Here is a 12077-nt window from a genome sequence, read left to right on the forward strand (position 1 = left end):
AATAGATGACCTTTGGTCAAAAAACTATGAAATTAGGACGTTTATTTGGTATTTTGTTTCGTTTACTTCTTTAGAATATTGGAATACTGCCAATTTGATTAATTATGATCAGTTTTATTAAAAAAAATTAGCAATACATATTTTTAGTAATAGTATAATAAGCAAACTTTTGTTTTAAAAATTTGCTTTTGATTATGTATAAACAAATTTTATGTCTCTTTACCAAATTTTTGCGGCATTTTGAGACTGCTTATGTAAAAGTTCATCAAAGGAAAGCAAAGTAAGTCGTCAAAAACTTATATTAAAAACCATAATATAAACAAATGACTGACAGGCGGACATTTTCATTACGATTGTTATTCATTTGAATTTGTTTTAGACATTGAAATGATCAACAACTTTTTTACGATGACTTTTATATACAGCCTTTCAAGATTTAGTAATGAACAATAAGTTGACTTAACCATCAAGTAGGGTAAAATGTTTATCTTACGTCTATTAAAGATTTCTAGTTACTATTTGGAAAGACTTTAAAGACTTCTTTGGTTATTTAATATAATGTTTTCCTTATTATTATGTTTACAGTCTATAATTTTAATATTATTAATATTTCTAGAGCGAACTTGTTAACGGAAAGAGTGAAATCACATATCGTAGTGTTGCCTTTGAGAAATTGCCACTCCCCACAACAGGCGGTAACGTTACAGGTAAGCGAAATGTTTTATTTAATTAAATCAAATGTCAGAAATTTTATTTGTTTAACCTAGACAACATTTATGCGCAATTTAAGCTGGCAAATCTAGTGAAACAAAAATGTCAGCACAGTGGCCATTGTCAGAAACTTTTTGGCCACAAAAATACACAAAAACATATGCATTCAGCGTGTGTGTGTGTGTGCTTTCGAGTCTTTTTGTCTTTTCATGCAGAGGTGTCGTAAATTTGAAGAATATTTAAATTTAAATATTTTGTGAAAATACGACTCATGTTAGATGTGATGCAGAGACATCATGGACATGTGTGGCCAATGCACGGACGGACTGGCGACAAGATGGACAGACAGATAGACAACTGATGGCTTATCACAGGCTAATCGTTGACAGTCCGACATCTTAATTATGACAATGGCACTGCAGTGACTAAGCAGGAGAGGCAATTTTCAGTTAATTTCTTGTGAGGTCCATACACGATGATTTGTTTTTGCTGTGGAAGTCACATTTTCACATATTTCAGAATGAATTTTCTTTTGTTTTCCGTTCATTGACTGTGTGTGCATTGCCTGCACGCTTACACTTTTACTTTCCTTTGATTTTTTTCGGGTTTTTTGTGGCGGGAGGGGCAAAGTAATTGGGTATTTAAATTTCAAATACGTGTGTTAATTATCGAAATTTATGTGGTTATGTGTTTTGGAGGTTGTTGACGGAATTTACGACTCGCAAAACTGTTTGCTAGCCTATAATTTCAATTTTGAAATTTCTTCAACATGATTAATGCGATTTTTCGCCCCAGTAGATCTCGATGGTTGTCGCTCTGCGAGTGTGTATGTGTGTGTGTGTGTGTGGGTTTGAGTGTGTTTGTGTGCTCTTAGAATTTTAAAATCAATAAATAAATTTGCACTTTATTCAGTACAAGAGATATTCGATTCAATGTTTCACGCTTCCATGACATTTTCAAACATTTTGCAATAAGAAAAAAAAAAATGGTGAGGTCTGTTCCGTTTGAGTCTGCCCATGAGGTCTGGTGGTCCTCCTCGATTCATCATTAAGATCACACAGTGCGCCACGTATCATTTGAGGTTTGGTGCAGTTTTCTCTCTTTTGGATATTTGCCTTACCAATAATGTCGGCTTTTTCTTTTTTTTTTTTTTGAAAGAGGGGCGGTTTATTTGGTTAAATGTCGTCTAGTTTGTGGGATCATTCGGTTTTTATGGTGCGCTCCATTTCGTTTGAAGATGGTTTATTGTAAATGAATCGTTTGTTTAAATGTTCAAGTGGCTTTCTGATTTGTTTGTGGTTACATTGATTTTTCTTTTAGCCATTTCGAAGAAGGTTCTTTATTGGCATATGTATAATTAGAAATTTACTTATCTTAACTATTGATGAATTGTTATATGAATTGTCTGTTATTCCCATTATTACGGGCGTTTTCTCTATAAGATGAGTTAGATTGTCTTAGATTCAATGCTACTTGTAGATAAGTTAAAATGAATTAGAATCGATTTATCAGTTAATCCATTTAATCAATCAAAATTCATTTAGAAATAATAGTTGTAAACCTCTTTCAAACCATTTTATGGTTTCCGATAGCAAAAATTCACTTAATCTAGTTAAATATAGTTGAATTATATCTACTTAAGTATGTGTCTTTTCTTTTCTTTTATTTCTATAATTTTCCCAGTTTAAAATTCTTTGCTCTCTGTTAGATAAAACATAATTATTGTGTTTAATGTCTACTTAATTAATTTAAGCATTCAAAAATTGTTTTATGTCTATTCGCTCTATATTTGTGAAAATTGTGAAAATTATGATTCATATTCAATTTGTATTAATAGTGAATTTTGGGCATTTTGATTGATTTTCGCCAATTGCTAACAGTAATGTCGCATTTATTAGGTACAGCAGACAAAATTGATTTCCAATTGACAAATTCGATTACATAAGCAATACGAAAAATGTATATATATACTATAACGACACTTGTTAAATCTATTAATTTCTCATAATACACACACACGGATATAGGAAAATGATTAACGCATTTTTGGCATACCAGAATATGTTCATTAAACATCTATATAGATTTTATAGTTCAATTTTTTATTTCGCTTTCACGTCAATAAAAAAAAAAAAAAACGGAAAACTTTATTTAAATTTGTCTCTGCAGATTTGTACATATATATGTATGTATATATATATACATATATGTATCTATAGATTTTATTTTTAAAACATTTCCCGCCAGTTTAATGGTAAAATATTAATAAATTTTATGTCGTCTTTGCTGCAATAAGTAATAAATTTCATTTCTATGATCTGAGCTCCAAAGAATGCAAATACATTTCGAGTTCGAAATTCAAATTCGAAAAAGAATAGCAACCTCTGTTAAGGCAAATGGCCAATGATTATAGATCAATGATTATGTTAACAGTCAGACACACACACATGTACCAAATGATATATATATATTTATACAGAATGTTGAATGTCCATAGGAAATATTTCCAATTTTCTATCTATTTCATCTTTTATAATTTTATTCATTGGTTCTTTTGCGCCATAGCAGCAGCAGCAGCAGCAGCGGCAGCAGCGAAGCAGAGCAGCGGCGGCCATATTTTTCGAAAATCCGCAAAACACCAACACTGTATATATGTGTGTGTGTGTGTGTGATTGAGTTTGATTGCGATTGTCCGTGTTTGTGTGTGTGTGTGGTCGATCAATGCTGCTAACAGCGCTGCTGCTGCTCAGCCACTGCGCCATCGTGATAGACGCAGACGCATCTTTGTGGTAGAAGGAGGAACTGGCTGGTTTTTTCATATTTTGGCCTTAATTTCGATTTGGAACTGTCTCTGTTCACTTGAAATCGGGACGTGGAAACGCGTAGACCTACAAAACGTCGCTAGCAATTAAAAACGTTCGCAAAAAATAAAAGAAAAATACCAGAAATACAAAAAAATTAGAAGAGCAAATTATCGAATCGAATCGAAAAAAAAGAAAAATTAATAGCAGCAACAAAAAAAAAATCGAGAAAAACTAAAGCCAAATGACATATAATTTTAAGCCCATAATAATCCAATCAAGTGCATCGATGAGATTTTAGCTTGTGTGTTCATCAAAAAGAAAAAAAAGGACTATTGTTATTTCTTTGTAGCGCAGGAAATTACGCAAAAGACATTAATTTAATTAAGCAAATATTTATTATAATCTACTAGATATTATATAACGGTTTCTTACTTTGATTCTCAGAGTGTGAGTGTGACGACAAATTGCAAATTTTTCTATTTAGATCGATATTTATCCTTGTGTTTTCAATTCCTAATTGTAATCTTGATCCTTAAACTAAACAGCAAGGATATGCGTTAAAGCGTGTTATTAAAAATTAAATAAAAAGAAATAAATTAACCCCATCTAACATTTGATCTTAAACGTGCGCATATCCTTGCTGTTTGCCCTTGAGTGTCCTTTGTAATCTTGTCGAAATTATTGACAAAATATGTTCGCTGTTTCAATTAAATTATTCTAAATTTTAAGTGTCTTTATTTCACAAATTCTATCGAAACGCGTCAACCAATTGAAAAAAAAAAAACCAACCAAAATCCTAAACGAATATCTAATACGAACAAAATCAAACGAACAATAATACCAAAATGCACTTCAGTTGGTTATCAGAGAAAACACCAGCACCACCAGCCACCTGGGCGGATCATTCATATTACTTTCGACCGCAATTCTATAAAGTGACCGTCTCTGAGCGGGATCACGTTGAGCGTACAAACGTCTACTTCAATGAGACCATCATACCGGAGAATCAAGGATTAAATGGTTCTGATTTTATGCCATTAAATTTTAAATCATCGTTTGCAATTGTAACACATCAAGGTAAAATGAAAAACACCAAAAAATCAAATGTCAAATGTCTCTGTTAAAGATTACCATCATTTTCTTTTTGGAACCTATTCTCCTGGGAAAATGGCCACAGGAAGACTAACGGTTGATAATGAGAGAAATGCTTTCAATTCTTGATACTGTGCCAAGCGAAATGACGTCCACGATATTGTGGTTCAAATCGCCTGAGCGCCTGCCTCCTGACTAAAACCAAAAGAATGTTTCATTTGTGTTAATGACAAAAATGACACCAAAAATTTTCAATTCAATTCACTTGCCAGCTTGAAGCAAGCAAATGTTGAGAGGAAAGTGAAATGCTTCTCCTTCCTTCTAACGACAACGGCGGCGCTTGGCCCACACAGACGAATGAACAAATTTTTTTTGAATTATTACCCCAAAAGACTCTCCAATGTGTCTTGTCATCTGTGTCTCCTGCCTGCTGTGATTGCATGGCAAGGGGACAGGGGCCGGGGCCGCTCTGTGTGTTTGTAGTTTTGCAAATTATTCTCTATGATTTATTATCATAAAATGCAACAAAGCGAAAAATTTGTATGGCTTTTGCAGCGAATATTTTTCAATGGACTTAGAATTCTATGCAGGGCGATGATAGTTTACACTCTCTAACAAGTTGTTGACATACACAACCCTTTCTTTAACTCTTTAGAAATCCAAAAGGATGTTAAACTTTGCTGAAGTTAGAGACTTTTTAAAAGTATTATTCATTATTATTTTTGCATAGTTCTGCAATCCTGAGTGTGAAAGTCTTTGAGATTTTTAAAATCAAGAAATGCTTTTCAAGATGTTCTTTTCATTATATGTGATTATAAATTTCAAAACTTTTTCAAAGTTTAGTATCAAAATAGCTAACTTTATATAAGACAGTATTAGTTCTATCTTTTAATATGTTGAAATCCTTTTTTTATGCTGTGCAGTGTTTTATTTTGTTGGCTATGGACAAATGGCAAAGTTTCACAAATATATCGAAAACATATATCCCATCGTTGGGTCTGCCTATAACAGCCAGAGAGTCATTAAATCTTTCATTTGTATTGCCAGCGTCCATTAGATGCCAAAGATGCCAGCGTCGCAGCCATTTGCCATGCTTCAATAGCCAACGCTGGCAGGTAATCTTGGCCAAGCGGCGGGTGAATAAGGAAGGCGCAAGGGGGGTAAAGGGAGGGATCAGCATTGAGCATTGAGGATGGTGGACAAAACGACGACGGACAGCAGCAAATGTTTAAACATAAATAATCATCAAATTTTTGTTTCATTCTGCCACATGAATAGATATAAAGTTATATATTTTTTTCGCTTTTTTGGCAGACATCGTTTATAGTTTTTTTTTTGTATTTTTTAAATTCCCCATATTTTGTTGTTATTTTTTGCTGTTGCTGGCTTCTATCAAATGCACGCACTCAATATAATATTTTATCATTTATTTGCAAAGTTCTTATGAAAGTTTTCCTTTTCAAACGAATTGAGAACATTGAACAGCTGAAGGAAATGGCTACTGAGCAGATTTCAATGTGAATATATTTTATATACTATAATAGGTATGTGTGGAAAGAAAAGCAATTTGATTGTTACAATATGCCCCAGATAGAAATGACTCTAACCCTTTTCCTGCCACTCAGGGGGAGGGGAGCATCTTCATCATCATTGTCATCATTATCTCTTTTTATGATATGTTTGTTCTTAATTGTTCTTATGTTTAGCCCATAAGTTGGCAATAAATTGTTCAAAACGTTCAACTTGGCACTCTGTCCATTGTCTTTGTTTGTAGTGTATGATTTCTTTTTTTTTTTTTTGAGAAAATATTTGAAAATTGTCGAAACATTTGGACACAGTCAGAGGCACGCGACGGCACGCTACACGCTTTTCTCTGATTTATTTCTGTTTACCTCCTTCACTTTTGTTGTTCTAAGCTGATATATGTGTATATACAGAGTATTCTTTGCCTTCTGATGGATCAAACTGTAAAGCTTATTATTTTATTTAATATAGAAATGTATGTATGTACGTATGTTTGTTCCAGAAATAGAATTTTGCTTGAAATTAATGATTTATTTGACATACGATTTTATGGTGTGAACATTTGGAGAAACTAAATGTTCATTTAATAAAATAGAAATTTATGCTAATGTGACTTGTCTGACTATAATTAACTGTTTAATTTTGGCACAAATACTATATTATATATATATATGCATACATATATTCCAAATGAATCACAAGTGAAAAGGCATAGAAGGGGAAAGAGTAGAACCTTTAGCATTGTTTACTAGTCTACGCGCCCCTTAATCTAAATCTGGCGACAACTTATGCACATTTATATAAAATCTCCACGCAAAAGTGAAAAATATCTTTGATATTTACCTATTTATTCACATTTTTATTACTAGGTATATGTCAGGGGCGCATTAAAAGCGTAGTGGGTGGGGGGCCCTTTAAAATTGAAAATTTCTCATCTAAAATGCATTTTATTTTTCGGGCGCCATTCACTCAGAATTCAACTCTGTTCAGATATGACTATATGCACATATTAAAGCTAAAAATACGTTTGTCGAATATCATAAAAATTTATAAATAAAAAAACATATCGGGCACGTGCTAAAGTTTGTCCCCCTTATATATTTGACTCCAGCATCTGTCCATAGATATTGGCTAAATACTCATGCATTTTTCTCTATATACAATCTGGGAGGGAATCAGTAAATAGTGGGAACCATTAAGACATCTATATATACATAATATTCTTGATTTTTTTCTATATAACATAAAAAACTTGGTGTGTCCTATATTTGACCTCAAAGTATCATTCGGGAATGATGTTTTAGTTTCTTGTTTTTCTTCATTTTGTTTTTGTTTTTTTGGATCTTTCTTTTTTTTTTTTGGTTTTGATGGCGTGGGAAAGTATAAAAGCAATTGTAGGCGTTGTGGGAAATTTCTTACTTTGGACAGACGAAAGTTTAACAGGCACTCAGTTGCTGGGAAGCATTCGTTGTGCATAGAAGTGAACTTGGACACTGGCTCCAAAAATAAAACAAATCAAAACAAAATCAAGGACATTTTTGAAAGGACATTAAGAAAAAAAGATACCCGCGTGTGTGTGTGTGTGGTGTGAGAACGTGTCAGATTTTTCAAAAATATTTCTATAGGTAAATGAATTGAAATTTGCTGCTGCTCGTGTGATAATTAAGTGGATCTATATACATATTTATATACCCCCAATAGAGGTCCGCTATGTCATTAGATTTCGCAGTCCTTTTTTTTTAATATTTATTGGAAATTTTTTTATAATTTTGTAGTTTTTTCACATTCTTAGCAGTTCCGAGTGCAAAAAAAAAATATGGAAAAAACATATGGTCCAATTAATTTACTTTGTTTTGACACAAATATATGATCAGTGCCTGAAGTTTTCTTTCAAAAATACCAAAATAGATTGGAAATAAAAAATAAAAAAAAGAAATGGCATGCAGAAGCCAGAAAAAAAACCACCAAACATAAAAATTAAATTATGATTTCTTTTAAAAAATAATTGAGAAATGTTTCACCCACACAGAAAGAAACTGTGTTGATTTCCGATTTTGAGGAATGTTTTCTCGGTTGGGTGACATAAGACAGTGTAATAAATGAGCATGGACACACCCCATTTCGTGTGATCTATATATATGTACCTACATATATATCTTTGGCGGGGGGGCTATGTCGAATATATTGTAAACTGTACCTAAATTTAACGCCAACTATTATCTATCTGTTTCCACAGCTGAAGTCAGAATGCCAAGCGGTAAGATAGACAAACCAGTTATTCAGGACAATCGTGATGGTACCGTCTCGGTGAAGTACGATCCACGCGAGGAGGGCTCTCACGAGTTGGTGGTTAAATACAACGGTGAACCCGTCCAGGGTAAGTAAAAATATTTGTGGAAATCAAAATGAATGGATTACTGAAATTGAGGAATTTCTTTTAGGATCACCCTTCAAATTCCATGTGGATTCCATCACCTCGGGCTATGTGACAGCCTATGGACCAGGTTTGACGCATGGCGTCACTGGTGAACCAGCCAATTTCACCATCTCAACCAAGGGAGCCAGCGCCGGAGGCCTGACCATGGCCGTTGAGGGTCCCAGCAAGGCTGAGGTAAGAATATTGATAGTTATCCTCCTGCAAGTGGTTCCGGTTTAACATGTGGCTTTATTATTTAGATCAACTACCATGACAACAAGGACGGAACCGTGTCGGTACAATATCTGCCAACGGCACCTGGTGAATATCAGGTTTCGGTGCGTTTCGGTGATAGGCACATTAAGGGCTCCCCGTACTTTGCCAAGATCACTGGCGAGGGTCGTAAGCGTAATCAGATTTCTGTGGGCTCCTGCTCTGAGGTGCAAATGCCCGGTGACATTACGGATGATGATCTCCGTGCTCTCAATGCCTCCATTCAGGCACCCAGCGGTTTGGAGGAGCCATGCTTCCTGAAGCGTATGCCCACTGGCAACATTGGCATTTCATTCACTCCCCGTGAGATTGGCGAGCATTTGGTGTCGGTTAAGCGTATGGGCAAGCACATCAACAACTCCCCCTTCAAGGTCACCGTCTGCGAACGCGAAGTGGGCGATGCCAAGAAGGTTAAGGTATCTGGAATCGGACTTAAGGAGGGCCAGACCCATGCCGATAACATCTTCTCGGTGGATACCCGTAATGCCGGATTCGGTGGTCTCTCCGTTTCCATTGAGGGTCCCAGCAAGGCGGAAATCCAGTGTACCGATAAGGACGATGGCACTCTGAACATCTCCTACAAGCCCACCGAACCGGGTTACTACATTGTCAATTTGAAGTTCGCTGATCACCATGTCGAAGGATCGCCCTTCACAGTGAAAGTAGCCGGCGAGGGAAGCAATCGCAAGCGCGAGAAGATTCAGCGTGAGCGCGATGCCGTGCCCATTACGGAGATTGGCAGCCAGTGCAAGTTGACCTTCAAGATGCCAGGCATCACATCCTTCGATTTGGCCGCCTGTGTGACGTCGCCAAGCAATGTGACTGAAGATGCTGAGATTCAGGAAGTCGAGGATGGCCTCTACTCGGTGCACTTTGTGCCCAAAGAACTGGGCGTGCACACTGTTTCCGTGCGTTACTCTGAGATGCATATTCCCGGCTCACCCTTCCAGTTCACCGTGGGTCCACTGCGTGACTCTGGCAGCCATTTGGTGAAGGCTGGCGGCTCTGGTCTGGAGCGCGGCGTGGTCGGTGAGGCAGCTGAGTTCAATGTATGGACACGCGAGGCTGGCGGCGGTTCATTGGCCATTTCCGTGGAAGGCCCCAGCAAGGCTGACATTGAGTTCAAGGATCGCAAGGACGGCAGCTGCGATGTGTCCTACAAGGTCTCCGAACCAGGAGAGTACCGTGTGGGCCTCAAATTCAATGACCGTCACATACCCGACTCGCCATTCAAGGTCTACGTCTCTCCGGATGCCGGTGATGCTCATAAACTGGAAGTACAGCAATTCCCCCAGGGCAACATCCAGGCCGATGCTCCGTATCAGTTCATGGTGCGCAAGAATGGAGCTAAGGGCGATTTGGATGCCAAAATCGTGGCCCCCTCAGGAACCGATGACGATTGCTTCATTCAAAATATCGACAGTGAGATGACCTCGGTTCGTTTCTATCCACGTGAGAACGGCATTCATGCCATTCATGTCAAGTTCAACGGCGTCCATATTCCCGACTCGCCATTCAGAATCAAGGTCGGCAAGGATGTGGCCGACCCAGCCGCTGTGCATGCCACCGGCAATGGCCTCGATGATGTCAAGACGGGCCACAAGCATGATTTTATCATCAATACCTGCAATGCTGGTGTCGGCACACTCGCTGTCTCCATCGATGGCCCATCCAAGGTGGCCATGGATTGCACTGAGGTCGAGGAGGGCTACAAGGTGCGCTACACTCCCCTGTTGCCTGGAGAGCACTACATTACGGTTAAGTACAACAACATGCACATTGTGGGATCGCCATTCAAGGTGCAAGCCACCGGAGAAAAGCTGGCCGATGAGGGTGCCCAGGAGACATCCACAGTGATTGTGGAGACTGTGCGGAAGATCGCCAAGGGAGGCAAAAATACCGGAGTACATCTGCCTACTTTCAAATCCGATTCCACCAAGGTGGAGTCCAAGGGCATGGGTCTAAAGAAGGCCTACATTGGCAAGCAAAATCAGTTTACCATCTGTGCCACCGATGCAGGTGAGTGTTAGCCCTCCACTAACCCCCTTCCTTCTACTTGTCTCGATTCTCTATATTAATCGAATTCTTATTCCAATTTTAAGGCAACAACATCCTGTACGTTGGCATGTATGGACCAAAGGGACCCTGCGAGGAGCTCCATGTCAAGCATGCTGGCCACAACAACTACAATGTTCATTATGTGGTACGCGATCGCGGCCAATACGTGCTCCTTATCAAATGGGGCGAAGAGCATGTACCCGGCTCCCCATTCCAGATCGATGTCTAGATGTAGCCGGTGCATACATATCATCTATATGTAGTATATATATATTTGTGCTGCATATATATATATATATTTCTATATACATATATGGGCGCTTCATTATTGTGTAAACCATATGTTCCAGGGTCAAATTTCGCATCGTGTATGTCTCTTTAATTTTTCTTTTTTGCATAATTCTTTTTGTTTTAACTTTTTTTTAAGGTAAGAGTCTCTTTTTTTTTGTTATTTTTGTACATAAAATGAAATGGAAAAGATGAAAATTATGTTTGCGCCATTTTCATATTATAATTTATCGTTTTGTTTTGCTCGTCTATACTTAAACTAAATTAAAATTTAACTGTTGAGTCAATCAATCGATTTTGAAAATGAATTATTGTTCGATACAATTTAAGCACCACAATGCAAATTAAATCTCTTAAACAATTATTTAATACTTAAGCAAACTAATGAAGGAAAGATGACGATTATTATGATTATGATGTATTATGTTTTTTATTATCACTATCGTATCGACATGTAATTTAAATGAAACGAAATAAACTAAAATTTACAAAACTTTCACTGAAGTTTAGCTTAATAAGAAATAATAATAAAACAGTTATGGTTAAATTGTTTTAACTGCAATAATTAACTAGATAATCATATCCAAAAAAGAAAGGAGTTTAAGTAAAGCGAATTTCATAATTTGACCAAAGAGAAAACCAGACTAATTCGAATTTTTCAATTTGCGCGCTCTTTAATAAACTCAGATGCTCCAGCCCTGGTCCCTTAACATTATTTCATAGTGCTGCCAGACCATTTGAAAAGCATACATGCTCGTTACATTTGTAATTCAAATAATGAAATTTATTTGACTAGCAATTATTATATTTAGTCAAAGCCAACAAATATAATTATCTTCACAAACGTTAACAATTAAAAATCTTCTACGAATGAGAAATATACCTTAACCGTAAAAGTTCGTTTCTTTATA

General features: G+C 36.6%; 1 protein-coding gene across 6 annotated transcripts in view; it reads left to right on the forward strand.

The window, feature by feature from the left end:
* Positions 1-11665, forward strand: part of LOC6647415 (filamin-A) — a 32352-nt gene extending 20687 nt beyond the window's left edge. For 5 of the 6 annotated variants that reach the window (XM_023178423.2, XM_023178422.2, XM_002070660.4 and 2 more), the window contains 5 exons: positions 617-707; positions 8368-8508; positions 8573-8742; positions 8808-10839; positions 10923-11665. In XM_023178423.2, the coding sequence (XP_023034191.1) occupies positions 617-707; positions 8368-8508; positions 8573-8742; positions 8808-10839; positions 10923-11107 (2619 nt within the window). In that variant the 3' untranslated portion in view covers positions 11108-11665. Of the gene's footprint in view, positions 1-616; positions 708-4345; positions 4593-8367; positions 8509-8572; positions 8743-8807; positions 10840-10922 lie in introns of those variants that run through there. The other variant, XM_015177287.3, reaches the window with a different exon arrangement.
* Positions 11666-12077: the final 412 nt, after the last annotated feature.

This window comes from Drosophila willistoni, chromosome 3R (genome assembly GCF_018902025.1).
Source record: "Drosophila willistoni isolate 14030-0811.24 chromosome 3R, UCI_dwil_1.1, whole genome shotgun sequence".
NCBI classification, from domain to species: Eukaryota; Metazoa; Arthropoda; class Insecta; order Diptera; family Drosophilidae; genus Drosophila; species Drosophila willistoni.